Source organism: Urocitellus parryii, chromosome 2 (genome assembly GCF_045843805.1).
Source record: "Urocitellus parryii isolate mUroPar1 chromosome 2, mUroPar1.hap1, whole genome shotgun sequence".
NCBI classification, from domain to species: Eukaryota; Metazoa; Chordata; class Mammalia; order Rodentia; family Sciuridae; genus Urocitellus; species Urocitellus parryii.
Genome location: NC_135532.1, coordinates 224,691,608 through 224,718,530, shown reverse-complemented (window position 1 = coordinate 224,718,530; position 26,923 = coordinate 224,691,608). Strand labels below are relative to the sequence as shown.

The window sequence follows — 26,923 nt, the reverse complement described above, 5'->3', positions numbered from 1 at the left end:
TGACCTTCACCATGTGAACGACTCACAAAGGCCCTTCAGTTACCAAAATGTGGCCTAAAAATTCACTGATTTTAAGCAAATATGTACACAAAAATAAAATTGTAAAGATAACCGGTGTCTCAAATGTTAAAAATAAACAAGACTTGTAATTAAAAAAAAAGAATGTGGCACTTGGTCACAGCAGTGACCAACACGCCTACTTTGCAGTCTGTAGTGACTGAGTTAAAGTACGTGTGGTGCCTGGCACGTGGTGGTGTGCGCAGCAAGGCTGGAAGGTTCCAGAAAGCCTACAGGATGGGGGAAGAATGTGGGCCAAGCCCTGGGACTGACCAAGGAACCAAGAAGGGGCCTGAGCCAGGGCCCAGCAGGTCCAGGCTGGGCTGACCCCTGCACTGCCGCCCAGCACCCCACGTCCAAGTACCTCCAGCCCGTGGCTCGGGGGCCGAGGCTGGGCTTTGAGGAGACAGAGGCAGGACAACTCCCAGCTCACGCATGACCCTCCATGACCCCTGGAAAACCAGAGAGCAGGTTCTGGTGGGGCCCACGCTGTCCCTTCTGCACCCTGCTGACTGAGCCATCTGGGCTGTGGGCTCCTGGGGGACCATGCCAGCCACAGACACATCTCAGGACAGATGCCATCCACCACACTCAAGGCCGAGGAGGAAAGGGCAGAACAGGCACAAACCAGAATCCAGCCCGAGAGGGTGACCAGGGTCCTCACTTGCCACGCTAGAAGCCCCAGAGCTCATCTGGGGTCCTGCTGGTCAGGACCCTGTGGTTTCATACCTGAGCACATCTAGGCCCCAAGACCCCTCTGACCTCCAGGTGGACAGTGGGGAGTGGTACCGCAGAGCTGTCCGAAGCCTCTCTGGGTGGCCACAGCACCAAGGCCAGCAACCAGGTAAGGACTCAGCCCAGAGCAGCAGCCTTCTCCCTCCTGTCTCCCCTGCAGGCTCTGCTGCCGGTAGCTGCAGGGCACAGCGTCCGCCTGAGGGTCAGCCCGTTTGGCATGGACCTCCTGTGGCTATGGTGTGTTCTAGGAAGTCAACTCACGCTTCCCTGACACACCAGGGCCTGGCTGATGGCCCTCACCCCACATGTCCCCGCAGACACCACTCAGCTCCTCACGCCCACATCATAGTGTCCAAGTGCAATCAGCCATGCGTGCCGTGGGCTGGATCTGGAACTGGGCCCCGCTGGCCGACGGTGCCTCCAACCCCAGATGGGTTTTCCCTGCCCATGAAGCCTCCCATGGTGGCCACAAGGCAAGCGCTTTCACAAGCCACGGAGAAAACCTGCTGCTGTCCTCCCACTTCTGTTGGTCAGACGGGCAGCAGCAGTCACCGAGCACTCTCCAGCTGGCCCGGAGCCACCAGTGTCAGAAGCAGACATCCGCGCCAGCTCAGGTGTCCACAGCCCTCCCTCAGGCCTTGTGAGCAGCTGTCCAGGACGCACGGGCAGGACCTGACAGTGCCCCTGACTGGCAGGTCTGTCCTGAAGAGGCCCCCAGCCTGGTGGCCTATCTCCAGGGTGACCCTGTCCTGCCCACACAGCGCCGTGTCCTCTTGTTTTCCAGCAGACGGGCTGTGGCTCGAGCCTTGGAGTGCCCTCTGCCTTTCTGCTGGTGCACAAGGCAGGGCTGTCCTCATGTCCACAGGGGCCTCCCAGGTCCAGTTCAGGGCGGCCCAGAGCAACTGCTCCAGTCATGAATGAGGGTGCCCCTGGGGCTCCTGCACTCCCCACAGGAGTCCAGGGTGGGCAGTGAGACCACCACCAGTGACCGTGAGGCCAAGAGCAGCTCCCTGGGAAGGGCCCCAGCCAGGCCAGCAGGAAAGCATCACAGTGGGCAGGACGGCCAGGGGTAGCTGGTGCGTGGGGAGTGGGGGAGGCAAAGGGACGCGGCCCGCAGCTACACTTCTCTGCCTCACTCCAGGGGTCAGGGAGACACCCATACACCCATGTTCACGAGAGCCACTGCGGGGCGTGACCCAGGTGGCCCTGGCTGCATGAAGGGCAGGGGAGCCGAGGCTCACGGTGGAATGTCACTCAGCCCAAAGGACTTGACACCGCTACACGTGGGTGGGCCCTGAGGACTGTGCACACAATCCCACCCACAGGAGGTCCCCGGAGTGGGGGTGCCTAGGCTGGGAGGAGAGGGGAGCTGCGCTCAGGACTGAGCCTCAGCTGGGAGGATGGAGTCCTGGGGATGGGGGGTGGCAGGGGCTGCACAGGTCCTTAATGCTGCTGAACTGTGCTGCTAAGGATGGCTAAGGGATGCCTTTCATGCTGTGTGTGTGTGTGTGTGAGTGTGTGTGTGTGTGTGTGTGTGTGTTGCTGGGGGCTGAACCCAGGGCCTTGTGCACGCAAGGCAGGCACTCTACCAACTGAGCTTATCCCCAGCCCCTCATGTTGTGTTGAAAGGGTAAAGTTTCTAAGCTGGAAAGCTTGAATGTAAAAGATTAGGTATTATTAAGTTCCTCTCTTACACTCAGATTCCTGAGATAGTTAAAACAACGCCCTACTGGCCCTACTGGCCGTTTAGCCTAGGGCCCTGTGCAGTTCCTCACAGGGCCCGAACCAATCAGTTTGAATATGTAACCCGCTTACGAATGACCAATCACCGCCGCCCGGCCGGTTCCCGCCAATGAATGTGCCAATCACATCTCAGAGTTGTTGTTCAATTTCCCCGCGCCTCATGATGATTTGTTCTGATGTATGCAAAGCCCACCGCCCTCTCCAAAAAGTGTACTTAAGCTCTGCTTAACCTCTGCTCGGGGCTCTGGGCTGCTCTCCCTTCTTGAGTGAGCACAGAGTCCCAGCGCGCTGGAATGGATCCCCAATAAATCCCCTTTTGCCAATTGCATGGAGTAAGTCTCTTGTGTGGTCTCTCCCTCCGACGCTCCGCCGGACCCCTCTTACAGTGTATTTAACCAAAATATAAAAGCAAGTAATCCAGGTGCGGTGGCACACACCTGTAATCCCAGCAACATGGGAGGCTAAGGCAGGAGGATCACAAGTTCAAGGCCAGCCTCAGCAACTTAGTGAGATCCTATCTCAAAATAAAAAATAAAAGTCCTGGGGATGTAGCTCCGGCACTTGTCTAGCATGTGTGAGGCCCTGGGCTCAGCTTAATCCCCAACATGGAAAAATATAAATCAAGTCTGACAAGACAGGGTGGTAGCCCAGCCTGAGCCTCCCCACCTGGAGCCCCCCACACACACACAGGAGCCCACCTCTAGCCTGAGTCTCTGTCTTGGCTGATGGATCCTCTGGAACCCCTTCCCTTGGTGCCTCCTCCTAGCACAGGCCCTGGCCCACCTAGACAGACATGATGCCCACGCAGGTTCCCAGTGCTCCATCCAGCCCAGGCCTGCTGCCCAGCCACCCCCTCTCTTCTTTTTTACACCTGCCTGGACAGGCAGGCAACGGGTGACCTGCTCACGCCTGGCCCTGGCAAAGCCAAGGGAAACGTGCAGCCAGTGCCCCGGGGCTACCCAGGGGGCTCCAGAGAGCCCACCCCCCATGCTGTGGCCCTCCCCCAGCTCCCAGCCCCTCCACCCAGGGACCGAGGAGAGCAGCACAGACCTGGGGAGGGAACGCCTCCCCACCCACTGGAGCCAGCACGTGTATCCCTCCAGGTCACAGGAAGTCGCTTACCCCGCAGCACCAGGCAAGAGAAAGCCAGGGCTCCCAGCCAGCTCCCTCCTGCCTGGGTGCCCTGCCCTGGGGCTGGCCCTGCCCCAACTCAGAGCTGACTGGAAGGGACACTGTCAGGAAGCCTAGAGCCAGGTTCAGAGCATGCCAGCAGCCGGAAGTCAGAAAGACAAGCTGGGAAGGAGCAGGGAACACACCCTCCCTGTAGGGAGTCCTAAGAGCCCACAGGGACACAGAGGGGAACACCAGCCAGAGTCCGCCCAGGGGGCTCAACCTCCAAGGGAGGCGTCTCCAGGGAGAAGGAGGGCCGCTACCGCTCAGACCTCAACCGGAAGAGGGGGGGGCCGGCGGGGGGGGGGGGGGCGGGGCGAAGCGAAGGTGGAGCGGGCGGGCGGGGCTAAGGCGGGGCGGGGCCAAGTGAAGGTGGGGCGTGGCGAAGGCGGGGCGGAGTGAAGGTGGGGCGAGGCGTAATGAAGGCGGGCGAAAGCGGGGCGGGACAAAGCGAAGGTGGGGCGAAGCGAAGGCGAGACGAAGGTGGAGCGGGCGGGCGGGGCGAAGGCGGGCGGAGACAGGTGGCGAGGGGAAGGTGGGGCGGGTGGCACTCCCCTTCTCCGAGGCGGCCGGTTCGCAGCCAGGGCAGGCAGCACTGAGTCTGAGCACACCTGCCCTGTGTACCTGTGCGCACTGGAGCGCCCTGGGCACACCTGCCCTGTGTACCTGTGCGCACAGGAGCACCCTGGGCGTGGCACGCCAGGACCCGGAGGGGCCCGGGAATGCGTGATTACTGACAGATACTGACGCCACCCCTGAGTGGCAGTGTTATTTGAAAGTGGGTAAATGTGTGTGCAAATCCTAGAGCAAACTTTAAAAAAGTTAAAAAATAAGTAAAAGTGGTGCAACTGATATGCCACAAAAGGAGGGAAACAGAACCAAGGGCCGAGCGTGCTCACCACGGGCAGGCCTGGCTGGTCCTCCCATGAAGACACAAACAGACCCACAGCGGCCAGGGAAGAGGGGACGACCGGCGCAAAGACCCACGGGAAGACACAGAGGCAGTGGACATCAACCCAACTCACTCAGAAACACGGAAACGATCAGGTCTAAAGGCCCCAAATGACGAAGGCACCAGAGTGGATCAAAAACCAGATCCAATTATATGTGCTTACAAGGACCCCACGTTAAACATGAAGGCAACGCAGAGTTAAATAGAGATGGGCTGGGTGTGGTAGCTCAGAGGCTGAGGCAGGAGATCACAAGTTCAAAGCCAGCCTCAGCAATTTAGCAAGACCCAAAAAAGGCTGGTGATGTGGCTCAATGGTAGGGTGCCCTTGGGTTCAATCCCTGGTACAAAAAAAATAAAACAGAATAAAATAAAGCGATAGAGAGAGAGATCCTACACAGTCATCAGGAGAAAGGGGGAGGCCGGAATGGCTCCAGGCAGCAGACTTGGGCAAGGAAGCTGGCCAGGGACGAGGAGGGTACTGCCTGGTGACAAAGGACACCAGAGGTGGCTCCATGGTCGCTGGGACAGCAACAGCTCTCAGCAACCCCAGACCCACAGGCAGGATGGGTCGGGACGTCCCAGCCCAGCGGGAGGATGGGTCCCCTGGGTTCGATGGACAGCTACGGCTGCCCCATCCCACGAGGGCAGAGCCCACTCTTGAGCGCCCACGGACACTCACCAGGATGGACCAACATCCAGGTCAACAGACACACCTTAGGTGCAAGGGAACAGAAGTCACACAGGCCTGCTCTCAGACGGCCAAATTGAACAGACCAATCAACAACAGAAAGCTGGACACCCCCACTCAGACCAGAGAACCGCTGAGGCCTGCTGCACTACGGAGAACGCGCTGACGCTACTCAACCCGCAGCGAGATGTGGTGAGAACAGTGGCCAGGGGAGACCGACAGCAGGAACCGTGCATGACAGAGGCCAACCTGAGCTTCCACGGCAGGCAGCTGGGGAAAGAAGAGCCAGTTAAACCCACAGAGAGAGGACAGATGACGGACGGGAGCAAAATTAACAAAACTGAACACAGGCGCTCAACACAGAACTCAGTTCTTTGAAAGGATCAGTGAAATGGATGAGCCTCAGCTAACTGCAGAAGACACTGAAGACACGAACCGAACCGTGAACGTCACAAATGGGTGTGGCCAGAAGCACAGCCTTGGGCTCCCAGCTGCCCTGATGAAGGGAAGGGACCAGCTTCCAGAGACAGCAGGCGACACCCACGAACCTCAGCCACAGACGGCCTTTAGTAGAGAGCACCAGGTGGGTCACTGCGAGCCCAACAGCAGCTCTCCACGGTGACCGCCGAGGTCAGAGCAGAAGGAACACATCCGAATCCATGCTGTGAGGCCAGCATTACATTACTGTAGCCAGACACAGAAGTCCAAGAAAAAGAGACTACAGACCAGCATCTCCACGAGCACAGAGAACCTCCTTGAGAAAATACCAGCAAATCCCACCTAATAACATCTGGAAATAGTTACACACCAAATCCAAACGGGTCTGTCTCAGGAAAAGCTGGTACAGCATGTGAAAATCAATTAATGTAGCCCACCACATCCACAGGTGAAAGAGCACACGATCACATCAACACATCAGAAAACCATCTGCCAAACCGCACTACCCATCCATGAAACCCGAGAAAGAGTCCACACACCTTCCGGCTCAGGAAACTAATACCAGAGGAAAACTTCCTCGGTGGGACAGAGAATACCTACAAACACCGACAACTACATCATTCTTGTTTTCTTTTTAAGAGCCTAAGGTTGATGTGATTTCTCCTTCGCTGCTAATATCCTATGTTGTGTTTTTACTTTTTTTAAACAGTAGAATGCATTTTGACACACTGTACACAAAGGAGCACATCTTCTCCATCCTCTGGCTGTGCATGGTCAGAGTCACTCCAGTAGTGACACAGGTATGTAGGGTAGCAATGTCTGTCTCATTCTATGGTCCTTCCCATCCCCACTGCCACCCCTCCCCTCCCTCGCCTCTGCACAAGCCAAAGTTCCTTCACTCTTCCCTACCCTCTCCCCCTGCCCCACTATGGATCAGCATCTGCTTATCAGAGAAAACATTCAGCTTTTGGTTTTGGGGATTGGCTTATTTCACTTAGCATGATGTTCTCCACTTCCATCCACTTACCCACAAATGCCATAATTTTATTCTTCTTTAAGGCTGAGTGCCACGGTCTTGGCTGGGCACAAGATCATGAGCCACTCACACCTTGTAGATTCAAACAGCAATTCTTTATTCCCGAACTCACAAGGGGCCCTCTACAAACACGTTCTGGGGAAATCCAAGTTCTGCCGCACAATTCACGTCCCAAATTCCACGAGAACTCAACGGGAACTCTGGCAGCAGGAACGCCCTATTCCCAGCAGCAATAATCTTCAACCTGAAACTTCCCTAAAACCCATATTGTCTTAAACCGGGAACACCTTAAACTTGTCCTAAACCGGAAACGCCTTAAACCCAAGGAGCAGGATACTTCCTCAAACCTGCAGGATGCACCTTAAACCTGTATCCACCCTGGTCCATGAGCAGGGTCACCTTTCTCAAACACACATGCAAGGTCACAGCGGATTTCCAAGGCAAGTCCATTTAACATGGGGTACGCTGGCAAGGAAATTTCGATGCGTCATTCCTACTTGGCAATGGCCCTCAGCAGCTGAGTAATATTCAATTTTGTATGTAGCACATTTTCTTTATCCATTCATCTGTTGTAGGTCACCTGGGTTGGTTCCATAGTTTAGCTATTGTGAACTCAGCTGATATAGACATTGATGTGGCTGCGTGCGTCTCTGCAGTGTGCTGATTTTACGTCCTTTGGGTATAAACCTAAGAGTGGGATAGCTGGGTCAAATGGTGGTTCCATTCCAAGTTCTTTGAGGACTCTCCATACTGCTTTCCAGAGTGGTTGCACCAATTTGCAGTCCCACCAGCAGTGAATGGGTGTGCCTTTTCCCCACATCCTCACCAACACTTATTCCTGCTTGTATTCTTTTTTGTTTTTAGTTGTAGATGGACACAATACCTTTATTTATTTATGTGGTGCTGGGGATTGAACCCAGTGCCTCACATGTGCGAGGCAAGCACTTTACCACTGAGCCCAGCCCCAGCCTCTTGCCTGTATTCTTGACAACTGCCATTCTGATTAGAGTGAGACGAACATCATTCTTAATGCTGGGAAACTAGGACATTCCTGCCAAGATGAGGACATGACGAGTACATTCCTTCACCACTGCTGTTCCACCTCATACTGGAAGTCCTCGCCAATGCAGTAAGACCACAACAAGAAATAAAAGGTATGCAGATTGGGAAGAAATAAAACCATCTTTGTTTGCAGATGAAATGATTGTCTATGTAGAAAATCCAAGAGATCTGGCAAAAATATCCCTTGGAACTAAAAGGCAATCATTCCAAGGTGGCAGAACACATGGTTAATACACCAAATTAATTGCTTTCCTATACACCAGCAATTAACAACTGGAATTTGAAATTAAAATTAAAATACATCTGCATTAGAATCCCCAATGTGAAATATTAGGTATGAATCTAACAAAATGTGTATAAGATTATGAAAAACTACAAAACTCTGATGAACGAAATCAAAGATCTAAACAAATGGAGGGAAGACTTAGTGCTGTTGAGACATCAGTCCTGCCCAACTTGATCTGTAGATTTAACACAATTCAGTAAAAACCCCAGCAAATTATTTTATGGATACCAGCAACTGGTTTTACAGTTTATATAGCAGCAGGGCATGGAGGTGCACACCTGCAATCCCAGCAACTTGGAAAGCTGGGATTCCCAAGTTGTAGGAGAATTGAATCCAAGGCCAGTCTCAGCAACTTAGTGAGACCCTGTCTCAAAATCAAAAGGGATGGGGATGTGGCTCAGTGGTAAAGCACCCCTGGGCCCAATCTCCAGTGCCAAAACAAGGGAAAACAACAACAACAACTTACATAGCAAGGTGTAGTCCCCAAAGAGTCAACACATAATTGAAGGGAACAGAGTTGAGGAAGCAACGCTACCGGACTTGGAGACTCGCTGTAAAGTCTAGTAACCAAACGGTGGAGAAGTGGTTAAGGAACAGAGGTCTGTGGAGGAACTGGGCCCAGACATGGACACAGCCAGCTGACCTTGACAGGCGGAGAGGGCAGTACCCTGGGGCAGAGACGGCCTTTGTCAACACAGGTGCTAGAACAACTGGACATCCACGTGCAGAGATCAGGGAATGAAGAAGGGGAGCCAGACCCAGACCTTCCACATCCAACCACTGCCAGGAGAGGTTAAAATCAGATCCCTGCTGAGAAGACACCGTCAGGAGACATGGGACCAGCAACTGAGTGGCCAAGAATGGCAAGAAACGGGGCTAAAGGACAGGCAGCTCACACTACAAAGAACTCCAACACTCCACCAGAGGGAAGGGACCCTGATTAAAGATGGATGAAAGACCTCGACAGACACCTGCCAAGCAGGTCCACACAGGTGGCAGGAAAGCACACCGCCCATCCCTAGGGAACTGCAGATTACAACGAGAAGCCATTACCTGTGCATCAGAACAGCCGAAGCCAGCACACGGCAGGCATTCCTTCCATTCACCCACAGGAGCTGACCACTCACTCCACAGAAAAACCCGTACGGCAGTTCACCTCCTGACGGCTGAAGGTGAGTGCGAGGTGTCCTTCAGCAGATGACGACAGATGGTGTGCGTCCAGGCAGCGGAGCAGAGTGCACTGCCAAATAGGAGTGAGCTATCAGCCACGAGCATACGGAGAAGCCAGTCCGCGAAGACTGGGCAGGTATGAATGAGAGCACCGACCTTCTTCTGGACAAGGCCCAGCTGTTGGCAGGGCTGGGGGTGGGTGCAGAGGATTTCTGGGGCAGTAAAGCCATTCCGTGTGGCACTGCAGAGGTGGACATGACATTGCACTCTTGTCCAGGCCCCAGAACATGTGGCTCTGGGCGATGACATGGCAATGTAGGCTCACCCACCAACAGATGGGCCGTCCGGGGGGACGGCGGTAGTGGGGGAAGCTGTAGGGTGGTGCACCTTCCCCTACCTCCCTCCGTCGACCTGGGAGCAGGGCCCAGCCAAGACGGCTCTGCCAGGACCCCTGGTGTGGAGCCCCACACCACAGCCCCTCCAGGGCAGTGCAGGCCTGGCTCCCTCCTCCACGAGGCCTGCTCCCTGTCCTGACCTGTTCCCAGCTCATCCACAGGCTCACCCCTGCCCATGGGTGCCCAGCCCTGAGGGGCAGTACTGTCACCTACAAGAGTGCATGCAGCAGGGCCTCCAATACTGTCCAACGAGTCGCTGGCTGAGGCCTCGGTTCTGCTCTGGCGCAGCCCCGCCCTGGGCTCCCCACAGTCCAGACCACCTCTACAGTGGGGTCCTAGTGCTGTCCTGCCTGGACCTGCATTCCCCTCGGCTCCAGCCCCCCAGGAACTCCGTGAGCAGGGACAGTGCAGGGCACAGACATGGTGACTGCAGGTGTGCTCTGGACACACTTGCCAGTTGGGTGTGCCCACGCTTGGCCACTTCAGACTGAGGTCAGAGAACATGCACCTGGACACTCTGGACTGGACAGCCAGCTGCACACCTGAGCACAGACAGACAGTAACATCTGTCCACAGGGCCTGTGCAGACCTAACTAACTGCTCAGTGTCTGGGGGCCTCTCCCAAGTCCTCACTTCCCTCAGTGGTTAACTGCCCTTGGGTGGCCACCAAAGGCCACACAGCTTCTCCACTACTGCCGTCCCATCAGATGGCCCGTCTGTTGGGGATGAACCTACATTGCCACGTCATCACCCAGAGCCACACGTTCTGGAGCCTGCGCAGGTGTGCAATGTCATGCCCACTACTGCAGTGCCACAGGGGAAGTGGCCACTCCCTGAGCAAGTGGGATATGGACGAGGTGCTCACACCAAGGGCTAAATGAAAGGAGCCATCCTCATGTGGACGGCGGCTGGCAGGATGCACAGGGGACTCAGGGTCGGCACTGCCACTCTGGAGACCAGTGAGTGCATGTGTAATCTGTACACTTCTCCAGATGCCACATGTGAACACGTGTACACCTGTGTGGGTTCAGCACACACGCTCAGGAGGAAGGCAGCCTGGACCCTGGCCTCCTGACTCTGGATAGCCCAGGAAGGCTCCTTGGCTGCCTCACACAAGGACCAACCTGCTGCCACCCAAGGCTCAGCACTGGTGGAAAGACAGGCCACCAAGAATCACAGTCCCATGGAGAAGAACCTAAAACTGTTTTGCAGCGTAGGGAGCTGCAGGGCCCCTCCCCTCAGCTCTGCAGGGCCTGGCCAGGGCCAGAGGCACTGTGGTGGGAGGAGGGCTGGGGGTGTGCAGACACTGCACAACCAGGGCCCTGTCTTGCTCTGCACAGGGCCCACGGCCGGGTCTGGCTAGTGCCCCCTGCACACGTGAACAAACAGCGCTCTACCAACCAAGCCCAGGCTGCAGCCACTGCCCCCGCTGGCCCGTCTGTTCAGGCCCACAGAGCAGAAGGACGTCCAGGTGAAGTGTGCAGACTGGGACTTCCAGCTGAGAGAGCCCCTCGCCAACCAAAGTCACCCGAAGGACACCAGCACACAAGCAGCCTTTATTCTTCCCCCTCCACACACCTGTGAGCTTCTGCCACCCAAGAATCCACAATCCACCCACCCAGTCACAGAGGGAGGCTGAGTGACAGCAATTTCCCCCTACCCCCCAAACTAAGAGAACTGAGGCTGATTTAAGAAACCTCATGGATACAGCCCATTCACCAATTCCAGAAGGCCCAGATGTCCCTGTCAGGAGTTTCCAGTTTGGACAGGAGCCATGCTGCAGCTAAAGGACTGCCTGCTACAGAAAGTCCCTCCCTTAATCAGTGTCCACTTGAGACAAGAGGGTCTCCACCCATCAACGTGCACTTCTGGTCTCCTGATTATCAGACAGGTAACATAACAACTCGTTTTCTTCCAAACCCAGACTGCAGCGTGGTATTTCCCTCAGGGCCTCTCCTGGACAGGGACAGTTGCTGGGGGAAGTGGCAACTGCTTGCTCCTCAGGGGTGGACAAGGAATGCTCAGCTGCCCTGTCAAGGTGTGGCTGGCCACCCTCCTGTGTCGAGGAGCCTCAGGCCAGACCCCTGTCCCACAGCAGAGCTCGCTGCTCAAGCAGAAAACACGAAGTCAAACAGAAAAGCAGCTCTGGCCCTGTGCCCAGCTGTCACGGGTGGCCGCCGGCTCCGCGTCATTTCCCTGTGAGTTCCAGCACCTTCTTCACCATGGCTCCGATCCCGTCGTGGATGTGGTGGAGGGCGGTCTCACACATGAAGGCCGGGGTCGTGACCACCTTGTTTTTCTGGTCCACGTGAGCTTCGTGCGCTGAAGTTAAGGAAAAATCATCACCCAGCAAAACCAGAGGCGGCGGCGAGCCTCGGCGGGCGCAGACTCCCCCCAGGTGCCCTCCCTGCCTCGGGGCCCCTGCTGGCCGCTGGGCCCCTCGGTCAGGTGGAAGACTGGTTTCCAGCTCCTGTGTTCAAGAGGACAAGGAAGCTTGGGAGCCCAGGGAGCAGAGAACTGCTTCCAGAGGCACCGCTCCAACGCGCTCCACCCAGGACGGAGGCTCTCCACGGCCCCAGCCCTCCTGACCGCCGGGTGGTGCCTGGGCCCCCAAGGTCCCCACAGGCACCTCCCCTCACCGTGCTCAGGACCACAGACCAGGCGACCCAGGGTGCTGCCGGTCAGGGGACGTTCACTGACCACTCAGTGAGCAGGTGGACAGTGGGCATGGACACACGGACTTCCCTGGCCAATGCAGGCCCATCCTCCAAACACATGGCATTAGGCTTGCCCTCCTGGCCAAGGACATCCACAGCAAAACCAGCAAGTACAGTTCTTGGGGACGAGGCCCTCTGCCAGGGGACCCTGAAGGGCCAAAAGAGAGTGTCCCATGTGCGCCATGTCACCACAGAGGCCATAGCCACCAAAAAGGATATGGTCACATCCTTCACACAGTGCTTGGCACCCAGGGCCTTGATGGCCTCGGCAGTCCCTGCGTAGGGCCACTTGCCACCCTCTTCCTGCTCATGGCCCACGGTGACTTCAACACCTCTGAGCACTTTGGCCGCAAGGACAGGCGCGATACAGCACAGGCTGAAAAGAGAAAGCCCGCCGTGAGCACAGGGGCTCTGTGGAGCTGGGGCACTGTCCATACCCCGCAAACCGGTGCCTCGCAGGTGGTGGCACGGGATGACCTGGGGCTCTCCATGAGCCAAAAGACCCCTCGGGACACCCAGGCACTGGACAGTCCTGGGAGAGCCAGCCCGTGAGGACCAAAGGGCACAGTGAGGCCAAGCTCCCCCAAGCCAAGTGGCTGCCAGCCGCCCAGAGCCCCCGTGACACCCAGAACCCTGGTGTACAGGAACAGAGACGTCCTCTTACTGAGAAAATGGACGAGGCCACTGGCCTCGTTGATGGCCTCCATCTGTACCCACTGCTCAAACCAGACCCTGTCTGGGGGCATGGCTGGCGTGGGGACACATCAGGTTCTGCTGGCAGTCTTGCTTGAGCTCTGACCTGTGCTGTGACCTTCAGTGTGCAGAGCCCAGCTGGTGTGCGTCAGAGGGCCCCAGGCACAGAAGGCCAGGGGCTGTGACAGCCCCATCCACCCCCAGGGCAGAGCCTACAGTGCTCCTGTGGTGGCCAGGTACCAAGGACAGGCCCGGTTTAAGGCACCAGTGCCTGCCCTAGGGGACCTGCTCTGCTCTCCACCAAGAGCTCTGACCCCAGACAGCCAGCGCAGGGAGACCCCAGGCCCCTGGGTAGACTGTCGCAGTGCTGGGGTCCCCGCACAGCCCGCACCCTGACCACTCCTCCCATAGCGCACCTGGGCTTGCTCTGCTCCTCAGGGGTGCCCAGCCCAGGGGCCGTCTCCAGGGCAGAGCCACCTCCACACTGCACCGCCTCCAGCCGGGGAATGAGCTGCAACAGGGCTGGAGGACTGAGCAGCAAGTGCAGTGGCAGCTGTGGGCTGCACTGGGACGAGGTCACGTGGGACACTGAGCCTGGGCTACGTGGGATTTCCTGAGGGAAACTCGCAGCGCTGCCCGGCCACTGTGACCTGGCCCTTGACAGCTGTGACGGCACCAGTGAGAGAGTGGGGGGTGAGCTTGCACAGGCTCAGAGGCTGCTCTGATGGAGGACAGAGGGTCAGGAGGACAGGGACACGGCTGCAGCCACGATAATTCTGAAAGTCCCCACCAGAGGGGAGGAGCCCCTCCTTCCTGGTCATTCTCAAAAGAAATAGACTCCCGAGGACAACAAGTGAGTGGTTTTGGAGCCCATGTGGCTCAGGGGGGCGGCTCCAGTGGAGGCTGCCCAGCGGCAGGTGCACCTACCCAATGGGCTTCCCAGCTCCGTGGAACTCCTTCAGGACCCGCTCCACATCCCGGTTGACTCTGCAATCTTTCCCGTCGACAGCGAATGTGCTCCTGCCAGAGGAGAGGGCCTTCTCAGCGTGGCCTGGCAGGCCGTGGTGTGGTGTGCCCAGGCATCCACACTCCAGGTGCAACCCCACCCCCAGGGCCACCTCAGCCCACTAGCAACCCGAGCAAGCAGCGTGTGTGGATGTGCAGGGGTGCACGGCTGCCCACGTCCACGTAGCCACAGGCACATTCCTGCTTCCCATAGAGCAGCAGGAAGGCAAGAGGCAGCTGGGAGGCCGCCAGACATGGACAGAGCCAGTTTGCAACTACACCCAGCTCCAGGATCCAGGCACAAGCCCCGAAAAGTTCCAGAAAAAGACTGCAACCAGCCTAAAAACAGCAAGAGATGCTTGCTCACCAAAAAGGACTGAAACGACCTTTGGCAAATGTCCACTTTCCTGCCTTTGAGGGCAGGCCTCTGCTCTGGGGGGTATGCAGCTGGCAGAACCTTTCACACTCACAAGTGCACGTGCCCCTGCGCCCTCTCCACGCTCTGCCTCCAGAACCTCGGCCTGCTCTGTGTTCTCCTCCCACTCTAGGTCCTCACTCTTCTGGGGGTGAGGGACACTCAGTGTCCTGTCGCAGCCACTATTCCAGAGGGTACATAAGTGTGCTGAACTTTCCAAATTCACCCTTTAAATGTGTGCATGTTGACTGTTAACTCCAAACACCACTAAAAACAAACTACTAGAAACACCTAGTGACCACCAGCAGGGACAACCTATCCTCCCCAGCAGGGCCGTGCTGGACAGCTTACAAACCAGCTCTGAACTAGACCATGGCCAGGCTTCAGATGCTCCTGTCCGGCTACCTTTGGACCTTCCCATGTAAACAGGGCGCTGGCAGTGGTGGCCAGAGAGGGCCTGAGGTCAGGAGGGGGAGGGGGACTGGATCCCCACCGAGCCTCTGTCACTGCGGGACCCAGCCCTGCAGGCCCAGCGGCAGCCATTCTCTGGAGGGCCTACCTTTCTCCTGACAAGGTCACAAAGAACACCGCAGCGTCTCCCAGAGCGGACTGCGAGCCCAGACAACAGTGTGAGGGAGACCCACAGTCCTCAAACACCGAGGACTGCCCCAGAATCTACTTCTAAGTGAACACAGGGGACACCAGCAAGCCACACAGGAGGCATGAACAGACCCTACCGCTGGCCTCTCACCCACGGGGCAAGGTGCCGATGGGCAGGGGTACGGTCATGAAAGACTCAGAAAGACTCTTCTGTCTTTCAGGGGAACACTGGTCCCGTAGGAAGCGGAAACCCAGCTGACGATGCGCACACCCTGCTGTGTCCCCAAAACCAAAGGACACGGGAATCCAGGAAAGGCACGTGCCTGCTGCCTGCCCAGGGGGCACTCACCAGCTCCCTGGTCTGGGGACAGGGAGTGCATGTGAGGCAGGACAGTTCTTCGAGGGAGAGCGGTGTGGGTGCTGCAGCAGGGGTGGGAGCGGGAAGAGCCCAGGAGCTGAGTTTCCGTATCAGGAAGGCCCAATGGGCCTGTCCCTCCCTTGTAGGCCCAGGGTGCCCAGAAGGTGAGTGGCCAACAGGTTGCTGTGTCGTGGCCAGCTGAATAAAGGTCAATTTGTCATTGACCACACTGAGAAAAGGACAATCAGCGGGTACCCGGCCTCAAGGCAGCTGGCTGCAGCACCCGGGTGCGCCCACTCCTCCCGCACAGAGTCCTAGGGCCTCAGGAGCTGGTTCAGCGGAGGTCAAGGCAGTGGAGGGGAGTCGGCTTTCAAACATTCAAATGACTCCTGCTGGACACGTGGGTCAGGAAAGCCTCATGCCTGCAACCTAGGTGTGAATGCCACATGCAGGGGGAGGACACACGGGAAGGGCAGCCAGGTGGGTGGGGCAGCACGAGGGGCACCCAGAGATCAGCAGGCGAGGGGCGGGCGGCCCGGGCTCTGGGGGGGCAGCACCAGAGGGCTGGACATGGGGCAGGCAGAGGTGCAGGCAGCTGGACTCTGGCTCCCACAGGGCACTGTGGCACTTGATAGCACCAGGGAAATGGCCTGGGGACTTGCAGAGCTCTGTTCAAGGCTCTCCCAGGAGAATCAGCATTGCCATCTCTAGGCTACAACACACCTAGGCCAGCCCCAGGAGGACTTCCACGAATGTCCAGGGACAGAGAACGGACCTCTAGCGAACCTGATGAGGACCTCTGCCTAAGACTGTGGCTGCATGCCAGGCCCTCAGTCACCACGCTGCTTCCTACACAGCAGCCCAGGAGGAGAGCAAGCAAGGCCCTTCCCTCTCGGGCTACAGAGACCAATTTTCCCTGCTACAGGCTCTGAGAGAACTGGTCCTGGGAGGGAATACGCATCAGTGGCTGATTCTGCCCAGACGAGATCCAGCAGCATGGAGCTTAGCTAAGAGGGCCACCAGGTGCCACGAGAGCTCAGAGAATGCAGGGAAAGAGACACGCCTCACGGAAATGCTACCTGGGCCCCAGGCCAACGTGGCTCCCTGAGCTGGACACAGGCAGGCACACAGCCAGACCTTCAGCTCAGGGCAGGTGTGCATGCTGCTTAGACCCTGAAGCTTAGATACGCACAGATTTTTGGCAGCTCCAAAGCCTCCAGGGAAGATGGCAGCATCGTGGTTGGCTGCACTGAGCTGAGCCAGGTCAGAGATCTTGCCTCGGGCGATCCTGGCTGACTCCGTCAAGACGTTCCTGGGAGAGAACACAGAGGGACACAGAGGAACAGTGTGCAGTCGGGAACAGAAAACAGGTACCCATGGGGACGCGTCCTGCGTGCAGCTTGAAGCACAGAGGGACTGTGTTTGTGTGTGAAGACTTCAGGCTTGTCAATCAGCACTTAGGATGGCCACCCAGAAGAGGTGAGAGAATTCCAGTGGCCCTAAATTTATGTCAGAGGTTGGCCCTGCCCAAGGACTTGGAGCCAGGAGCCACCAGGAGTGGAAACTCATCAGGAGGTAGGAGAGAGGAGGGCGGGGAAGGCACCACTACTCCAGAGGTGTGAACCAGCTAAGGCTCAGTCACGGCAGGAAGCAACCGCCTGCCCAGGCTTGTGGGGCAGGTGCAGGCTTTAGGGGCCAGGGTCTCAGGAGGGGAAACGACAGGGGTCCTAAATGGGGCTCCCAGGAAACACAGCAGCAGCACCTGAGAGGCACCACCTGTATGGAAAGGAAGGCGTGAGCACCTGGAGTCACAAGAGGCAGCCCGCGAGGTGCTCCCACTCTTCCAGAAAGCATAGCGGGTGGGGAATATCCCGAGCAAAGCAGGCGCTCCTGGACACACCTGCTTTCACTCTCAGAAGGCTGCCCCTTGGTGTGATCGACCACGTGCATCTGACGGACATCAGGGGCAAAGATCTGGACCTCAGCCCCGCCACGGCTCAGGTGCACCAGGATCCTACAGGGAGAGAACCACAAGACCACAGCTTGGGGCATGCCCAATCCAGAAGATTCATGTCAATGTGCTTTTGAAAATGGAGTTCAGCTAAGTGACAGACAAAAATTCCTAGTGTTTATGGATACCACATTTGCTCTGCAAAGTTAGGGTCACTTTGCTAATGACCCAAATGCCCACATGGGCCTCCAAGTGTCAGGGGACAAGCAGAAGAGGGTGGTGGGAGCACAAGTTTAGGAAATAATTCTATAAATGGGCCCACTCTGCTGACCCCCACATGCTTTCTTCTTCTTCTTCTTCTTTTTTTTTTTGTACCAGGATTGAACGCAGGGGCACTGAGCCACTGAGCCACATCCCCGGCCTTTTATATTTTATCTAGAGACAAGGTTTCACTGAGTTGCTTATGATCTCGCTAAGCTGAGGCTGGCTTTGAACTCACAATCCTCCTGCCTCAGCCTCCTCAGTCACTGGGATTACAGGTGTGTGCCTAGCCCCATATTTATTTTCCAAGAATCAATTTACCTGAAGCCCTGCCTGGCCTGAGTGGACAGGCTATGTCACTTATTCCTCAGCAAACTACCTGCATTAAAAATGCAGGACTGAGATAATATTGATGGGAGAAACCGAGGTTACCCTGAAGGGGAGACTTTTGTGAGCCTTTTCATAGACCAGATTCTGAAAGTGAGGGAGATAAAAATAATTCTTCCTAATTCTTATAAAATCTATAAGAATGTATGGTTAAGAATCCAATTAGGGGCTGGGGATGTGGCTCAAGCGGTAGCGCGCTCGCCTGGCATGCGTGCGGCCCGGGTTCGATCCTCAGCACCACATACCAACAAAGATGTTGTGTCCGCCGAGAACTAAACAATAAATATTAAAAATTCTCTCTCTCTCTCTCTCTCTCTCTCTCCTCTCTCACTCTCTCTTTAAAAAAAAAAAAAGAAAGAATCCAATTAGAACTGGTCAGCATAGGACAAGGTGAGCTAAGTTGTCAAGGCAGTGGGAACTTGAAGGGTCTGATGTCACCTTGCTATCAGTCAAAAGTCAAGAGGTGGACCTGGGCAGGACTCTCTGGAAACTTTCCTGGGATCCCAAATAAAACTGGAGTGCAGGAGAGGTCCTTGGTCCCTCTCCTCTCTGAGACTTCCCACTCTGTCCCTTGAGAGTGTCCCCTTTCCCTTTTCTCACCCTGCAGTAAACTCATTCCTGTTACCCTAAGCAGCATGTCTGAAACCTTTCTGACTTGATCACAAGAATGGGGTTTGGAAGGGGGGGGTCTTTGTGCTGCCTCAGTTTCCTGGAAGGCCCCAGCCCTGTAATAGAGGGGACAGCAGCAGGTATGCAACACAGAAGAATGAGGGGCCTCTGGTTACCATTTAGGAAGTCCCATTCCTCATCTCCCCTAACTTTCCTGCATGAGTAGTGGGGGAGAGGTGCAGAGCTACATAGGAACAGGATAGAATGAGGTCCATCTCCCCAAGGGCACTAGACCACAGTGGGGGCAATACTGGAATTGACTAGGGTTTTCCTCTGTCTGCCACAATTCTAAATACCAACAAGTCCAGGTTCCCTAATCCTGCCCAGAATGCTACTCTGACTGCCCCCCAATACACAGAGGAGGAAACTGAGGCAGGAAGGGTCATAACTTGCCCAAGATCACACAATGCCTGCAGATAGGATCTGGTCCTGGTCACCTTAATGCTTCAAATAGTGCCTTGCCAATTAGCCCAGGACATCCCCATTCACTGGCCAGTTCCTGCCTCATCTGCTCTTTCTATCCATGCCCAAATTAAGAAAGGCATCGAGCCCTTTAGTACACCAGCTCAATCACTCAGAGGCTCCTTATGTCTGGGCCAACTCCAGGCCCAAGCTAGCACAGTGGTAGCACCCTCAGGGTGGCTGCCCTGCAGAGCCACAGCCTAGGGCTCCTAGTGGATGACGTTCCTTTCTAACCTATGGACCAGAAGTGAGGTGGGGGATCTGCCTGTGGGCACTGAGCCCCCTACTGCCTGCCTACCTTTCCAGCAAAGCAAAAAACCCCCAGTCACTACCTCGGCCACTAGAAGATTACCTTCTGCACCCCACCAACAGATGAAGTTAGCTTCCTTGCAGAGGAAACACTTACCAAGTGCACTAAGCCTGATCCCCAGGTTTCTATACGTACTAAAAAGCAAGTGAAACGTCACCGAAGTGAAGACAACTTTTGCCATTTTTAATGCAAGAAAAGGTATGGACAACAGGAGCTTTTCTAAATCGCTGGAGAGCTCCCGCTGAGGACTTACGCTGAGGCCTCGTGGATCTCCGACCCGTCATAAACTCCGCAGCCCGACAGCACCTGCAGAAAGAGGGGAGCTGACCAGGGGGCGGGGACCGTGAAGGACAGGGGGCGAGCTCGGCCGGCGGGGACGGTGCAGGGCAGGGGGCGAGCTCGGCCGGCGGGGACCGTGCAGGGCAGGGGGCGAGCTCGGCCGGCGGGGACCGTGCAGGGCAGGGGGCGAGCTCGGCCGGCGGGGACCGTGCAGGGCAGGGGGCGAGCTCGGCCGGCGGGGACCGTGCAGGGCAGGGGGCGAGCTCGGCCGGCGGAGCCGCACTCACCAGCGCGACCTTGGCCCCGGGGCGCGGCGCCGAGCCGTGGAGGGCCGCGCGCGGGGAGGGGGCCAGCCCACAGAGAGACAGCGGCCGCAGGAGCTCGGGGAACGGCGCAAACGCGGAGGCGACCACCAGCCTCGGGGCCACTAGGGCCCTCACGGCCGCCATTACAGCGCAGAGACTTCAGGGTCGGCGGGTCACGCGTGGCGGAGCCCTGCGCAGTAGCTGGAGCTGCGCAGCTGCGCCGTGGGGCGGATCCCGAGTGCGCCTGCGCAGTGGCCAAGCTCCTTCGCGCTCCACCCCTCTGAGCGCGCGCCTGCGCAGTGGCCCTGGGAGCGCTGCTCCGCCGGCTTTAGGCCGCCCCACTGGTGGTATCCGCTTGTTCCTGGGCACGGGTCACTGTCTTGTAGCTCTTCAGCGCCGTGCCCAGAGTAGCCGCGCACACCTAGTTTGTGTCCACCCGCTCTCGCGCTTTGCTGCCCGCGTCTCCCAGTTGTGACCCCATTGAGTCCCCGCTAGTGGCCGCTTTCCGCTGGCCCGCAGTGGATGGCGGGGCAGGCTGGGCAGCAGCCTTCCTCCCGGATTTACCAGATGCTCGCTGTTGGAGGACTCTGCAGCAAGTGATTTCACCCAAGGTCCTTCCTGTCCTAAAGTGACCGTCATTAAGACTTACTGTTAAACTCTACAAGACTGGGGGTCTAGAATAACAAGCACGAGGCATGGGGGACATGCCCTCGGAAAGTTCCACTCCTTACTCTTGGGCCTCTGTTCCGACTTCCTTATTTCCGGGGCGGGGACCTGAAGAGCCCCTTGGAACCTTCTCCTGCTGCTGGGGAAGGTTCCCTGGAGTGTGCTGGCTTCTTATGGCTCCTAGGGCACATGACACCAACTGCTGGGAGTGTTGATTTCATTTAGGGTCCCAGGATGGAAGGCACCTATCCCTTTTGTGATTAGGCAGCCAAACGCACATGAAGATTATTACAAGTGCAGGGAGAGCAGCCCATGTGGAGTCAGTTGTGGCGAGGGCCACAGACTTCCGTCGGGGGCTTAAAGCAAGCAGGCCAAAGTTCCAATTGCCATTGTGGCATATCTGCCCAGTTTATACAGAGTGTGGGGAGTCAGTGGGGCCAATCAGGCAGGGAGGTGGTCACTAGGGAGTAGCAGTGTGAGGCAGAGATACCTGGATAGATCACATTGAAGAAAGGGGATGAGGGAGCAAATAGTGGAAATAGTCCTGCTCCTAGGAATTAAACTTCAAAATGCATCCATTTTGGTTATCACCAGGATAGGGGTACAGCTAAGAGGTAGAGTGCTTGCCTAGCATGCATCCATGCCTAGGATGGCCCTGGGTCCCATTCCCAGCCTTATAAACAAACAAAAAAAAAAAAAAAAAAAAGAAGAAGAAGAAGAAAGAAAAAGAAAAAAAAGATGAGGTAACCCAGATGGCAGAGTTCACTACCACAGATGGGTGCTAAGAACAGGACATGTGCAAGGCAAGGCAGACTTTGATTCAGTGGGTCTGGGAGACCAGAGTCCCACCCACAGGCTTGGGACACAGGGCAGAGGCTCCTGGGCCCTATTGCTGAGCTCCACCTCTAGCATGTCACCCAGAGCACTGCTCAGCTAGTCACTGGACATGGATATCACCAAAAGCCTCAGGTGAGGAGGGAGCCTAGAAATCCTATATAGGGCAGGTAATAGCAAGGGACCCTATTTTCCAGTCTGTGTTGCAGAGATTATATAGGATCAAAACCAGTATTACCAGGCCTGAGCGCTTTGTTTCTAGTCTGCAAGCTTCTGTGTAAGTGCAGGTGGCTGAAGCACTTGGGTTAGAACACCCTGTGAGTCTAATGATGGTCTGGTGGTAGCAGCTCCTAGCACACTGGGTGTCACATGAGCCATCTTCCCCAACCTGTGGTGTGGCACCAGCTGGAGGCAGGTGGGCATGTTATCAGCTCCAGCAACTAGAAGAGGTGGCTTGGGTGCACCATCCACTGACCTGGGTCTCACTGCTGGCAAAGAGGCTGTTTGGTCCTGGTAGACATCATACATATGCTACAAGGGTGAAGCACTGCATGGGGGAATGGTGTCCCCTTCTGTGTTGTGGGGAGCCACTCTGAATGACCATGCCTTCCAATACTGATGCACCAGGCTGACCAATCACTGCACTCTTTGTGGCTTGGGTGTTGACCCAGCTCGGATAGCAAGGCTGTCTTCTTTGTGGGTATACCCCTGGGGTTGAGTTACACTCACCTGTTCCCTTGTAGCCCTGCCCCTTCTGCCCATTTATGGATAGAACCTTCTAAGAACAGTGTCCCCCGCAAGAATTAAGCTGACTTTCAATATCTATCTCTCTCTCTCTCTCTCTCCAGCCTCTCATGACTTTCTCTTCTTCTCCCTTTTTGGGAGACTGAGGTCAAGAGCCAGGGAAAGTGTCCTGAAGCTTGTGTAAAGGTAAGTTGTGTCTGTGTCCCTACAAATTCACACAAGTGACCTTAGTTCAGCTGTCCATGCTGGTGGGGAGTGGCAGGTGGCGCCCGAACAGGGACATTGGGGGGGTGAATTTGGAAGTAGACTTGGGTGAGCATGCTTTAGAAATTCAGAGAATTGGGCTGGGGATGTGGCTCAAGCGGTAGCGTGCTCTCCTGGCATGCATGCGGCCCGGGTTCGACCCTTGGCACCACATACAAAGATGTTGTGTCCGCCGAAAACTAAAAAATAAATATTAAAAAAAAAGAAAGAAATTCAGAGAATTGTGGTGTTTTGGGGTTGTGAAAAAAGCAGACAAATTGAGAGCCAGGGACGTTTAAAAATTATTATTGGCAATTGCACATCTTCAGAAAGATTTATCTGATGATCCTGGACACTTTAATTAACCAGAGAGGGAAACAGGTCAAAAGGGCCCAGCTGGCTCAATTCCTAAAAACAGTGACATATGCCCGTGGTTTTGTGAAGAAGATTCACCAGATTTGCGTACTTGGGAAAGGCCAGGTAGAAAATTGCCTGAAGGCTGCCTCTCTGCCAAGCTATCCAGGGGCACAATAGAAAATATCCAAAAAGTCTTGACTGCTCTAGAAATGTGTCTTTTTGATAACCGAGACAAAGACCAATGGTTTTCGGAAGATTTGTTGAAAGGGCTGCAAAAAGCAATTAGAAGACTGGAGCAAGAAAACAGCCCACAACTGCTCTCAGGCGGTTTTCTCTATCTGTAGCAGAACTGAGGGCAGAGTAAATTCTCGCCCAGTCTGCAGCTCACAAACAGCAGACAGAGGGCCTTGGGGTGAGACCAAATGTTCAGACAGTGACTCACCAGCGGCCAGAACTCATGGGTAGGGGCATGTGCTAGAGAGGAAACCAGCCCTGATTGGGTTTCCATGAGGCTGATCCAGGATGGAGGGAAGGAAAATGGACAGGAAGATACTGATGAAGCGAGCCACAGTCTGAAGACTCCCAATCAGAGAGTGAGACTGAGCTGGAGGAGGGCTTTGGTAGGTTATGTTTGATGGGCCCTGCGTCCACCATTCTGATCTGGCCACTCTCCTCCAGGAGAACGAGGTTCAATAACTATTCTGTACTGGCTGTAGCCACACTTTTGCCACGCCAGTGTGGCCTTAGGACAGCACTGGAGGCGGGGAGGATGTTGCAGGTTTTCAGCTTTTCCCAGTTTTTGAGCAGGTTAACAAGCAAAACCAATGTGTCCATGTGCATGCTGTGGTTCCTTTTAAAACTCTAAAGAACTCAAAAATTCTTGCTGTACTTACAGTCTAAATTCAGCATTTGTTCAAAGCCTGCTCCAGTCTTTATGTAGTGAGCCTCTGCCCCTGCATGACTGGATTACACTGGCTAAAGCATGCCTTTTTTTTTTTTTGAGGGGGGGGTGATTATTTACTGTGGCAGTCCAACTGGACCAATTATTGCACTGAACAGGCTGAGAGAAACTGCAGGCAAGGCTTTGAAGCCCCTCTAGAGATGTTAACTGGAACTGGAGATTTTGCCAAGTTGAAAAGGCAGCTAAATTATGATCTGCCAGTTTACGATCAGATTAGCTATTGTCGAATAAGCTCATTTATCTATTAAGCTATAATCACAAAAACAGAAAGGGGGAGATGGGACTAGAACCCCCCAAATAACCTCAATCATGCTCTGTTTGTTTTAAACTTTCCAAACTGTGGCTCAGAAGGTCGCACTGCAGCTGAGCAACACGTCTTCCACAGCAATAGGCCTTTAAGGAAGGGTGGAAGATTTGCAGACTGGCCAATGGAGAGGACCAGATCCAGTGACTATGTGGGGCAGAGCTCATGTTTGTATTTTCCCAGAAGGTGCTTTTCTTTCTATCTGGGTACCTGAAGGTGCCATCAGACATGGAGGACCTAGAACCAAGATTTAAAGATTGAAACAACTGAGGATCGATCCAGAGCCACCAGACCTGTCTCCCCCCAGTAAGAGGAATTCAAAAGAAGAGGGGAAAGAAGATGGCCCAGAGACCCAATAGTGAAGCTACCCTCATGGAAGCAGCTAAAGAATCTGATGCTGCAGGCTGAGCAAATGACTCTGCAGCAAGGAAAAACAAAGTCTCAATGATGCTCGCCACAATACTAGCTCTACCGAGCTGTGAGGTAAAGGGGAATCAGGGAGAAACCTGTTGGGCATATTTTCCAGATCCACCTCTTATACACCCAGTGGTGTGGACTGGAGAATCCATCCCAGTATTTACTAATGACTCATACACAATGGGAGGATTTACAGACACCCATATTACTGTCACCCACATGACTGGATTTACTTGTCTGGCTATAGTGCTCAATTTCCTAGGTGTTGGTCCCATGATAAACATGCTGGCTTTCCAAAAGTATCCTTTGAGGAAAAGATAGCAGTTGGGGGACCTAGACCAGCTAACCGTACTATCCCCAGAGACTCAAAGCATTAAATCAGATCAGTTATTAAAATGGAACTTTCTCATAACAAGCCAATCATTTCAGCAGAATGTCCATGAATACCTCACTGTCCTAACTGTTCTGCAATACAAATTGGCATCTTTCCTAAGTGGATGGATTGTAGAAATACTTTCCCAGTACAGCATAAGGTGTCTAGAAATAGACTGACCTCCTAGATTTGACAAAAAGCATTTATGCAAGGGTGCTGCCATGACCCCTGGGAAATTTTAGTAACATCTTGACCTGCAGAAAAGGTGGTATTCAGAAAGATGTCTGGTGCTTAATTGCTGCCTCAGAATTTTTACATTTTACTGACAAATCTTTACCAGACTTTGTAGGCAAAAATTGTAAGGAGGGTTACTGTTATGGCCTGTGTCCAATCTCCTTTAATTACTGGAAATGTGAAAGTTAAAGAATAGATATCTTGTAGCATGTAATAACTGTAATTTAACTCACTGTATCACCAGATATAGTAGAGGGAAAGGAGCGCAGATATGATGTCATCAGCCCTCTTTGCTCTCATTGCCAGCTGATACTTCAGAGCCAGGGTATGCTGCGGCTGGTTTCCAAGTCTTACAACAGGCACAAGCCCAGCTAGCGAGACCTAATGTGCTCTTGGACTTGGAGTATTGGGAGTAGTTGCCTTAGTTTCATTTATTGCTTCCATGGTCACAGATTCGGTGGCCAATCTCAAAATATTCAACATACAGATTTTCTTAATAATTTGACTAAGAACACTTACAAAACTCTTCATAAACAAACAAATATTGATAAAAGGATTGTGACTAAGCTAAATGCCTTCGAGGCTACTGTCATAAATATTGGTAATGAGCTTTCAGCTTTGAAATTCAAGGAAAGGCTCAAACATAATGCTGACTGTGTGTGTATTAGTGCTGCCAAATACAGTGCTCCACAATGGGATTGGGAGAAGGCTAGAAACCATTTGTTAGGTATTTTGCAGAGTAATAAGAGCAGCTTGGATCTTTTGGAGTTACATTACTATATACCAAGATATACAAAAGAGTAAGATTGATTTTTCGGATCCTACTTCTTTAACTGATCAAATACCTCGAGAGTTAAGTGGCTTTAACCCTGGAAACATTCTTAAACACTCTGCATGGTACATCCTTGTACTGTTCTCCTTGCTACTAATTCTCTCTTGTGTTGTAATCATAGGATGTCATGCCTTCAGGACAAGAATCCAGGGACTCGAGATAGTGACTCATCACCTGCTTTTTCAAAGAAAGAAGGGGAAATATGTGGGGAGCTGCAGCTTTGAATGACCATGCCTTCCAGGCCTGATGCACCAGTCTCTGACCACATTTGCTGTGGCTTGGGCATTGACCCAGCTCGGACAGCAAGACTGTCTTCTTTGTAGGAGTGCCCCTGGCGTTGAGTTACACTCACCTGTTCCCTTGAAATCCTACCCCTTTCTGCCCTTTTACGGATGGAACCTTCTAAGAACAGTGTCTCCCCAAGAAAAGCTGACTTCCGAACGTGTTCGCTTGCTCTTTCGCCAGCCTCTCGTGACTTTCTCTTGCTCTCCCTTTTTGGGAACCTGAGGCTGAGAGCCAGGGAAGCCGTCCTGAAGCTTGTGTAAAGGTAAGTTGTGTCTGTATTTTGTTTTGTGTCCTGCGCTAGTCGGAGGTGGCACTGTGTGGCCGTGCAGGCTGGCACAGTAGCTCTGAGCGAGCTCCCCCATGTACACCCTCCAATGCCAGCGTTCTGAGGGGCTCCCTGCCCTGACCTGTGCAGACAGATCACCAGATCACAGGCCCAGGCAGGCGGCCACTTGCCCTGCCTTCCCTGCCTCATCCCAGGCATGCCGTCCAGCTTCTCACACCCACTAACAGTATATTAACACATTTC

At 54.7% G+C, this 26,923-nt stretch overlaps 1 protein-coding gene across 2 annotated transcripts; it reads right to left on the bottom strand.

Moving 5' to 3' along the window:
• Positions 1-11,268: 11,268 nt before the first annotated feature.
• Positions 11,269-20,389, bottom strand: Gatd3 (glutamine amidotransferase class 1 domain containing 3). 2 transcript variants are annotated; one of them, XM_077795426.1, is made up of 7 exons: positions 20,127-20,385; positions 19,814-19,866; positions 17,421-17,534; positions 16,713-16,832; positions 14,070-14,162; positions 12,669-12,825; positions 11,269-12,049 (listed from the first exon to the last, which is right to left on the bottom strand). In XM_077795426.1, exons 1-7 carry the CDS (start codon positions 20,286-20,288, stop codon positions 11,921-11,923), a joined length of 828 nt encoding a protein of 275 aa, XP_077651552.1. In that variant the 5' UTR covers positions 20,289-20,385; the 3' UTR covers positions 11,269-11,920. The 2 variants fall into 2 exon arrangements, with proteins under 2 accessions (XP_077651552.1, XP_077651551.1); XM_077795425.1 differs by lacking the exon at positions 11,269-12,049 and having other exon boundaries at positions 12,399-12,825; positions 20,127-20,389.
• Between the last annotated feature and the right edge of the window lie 6,534 nt (positions 20,390-26,923).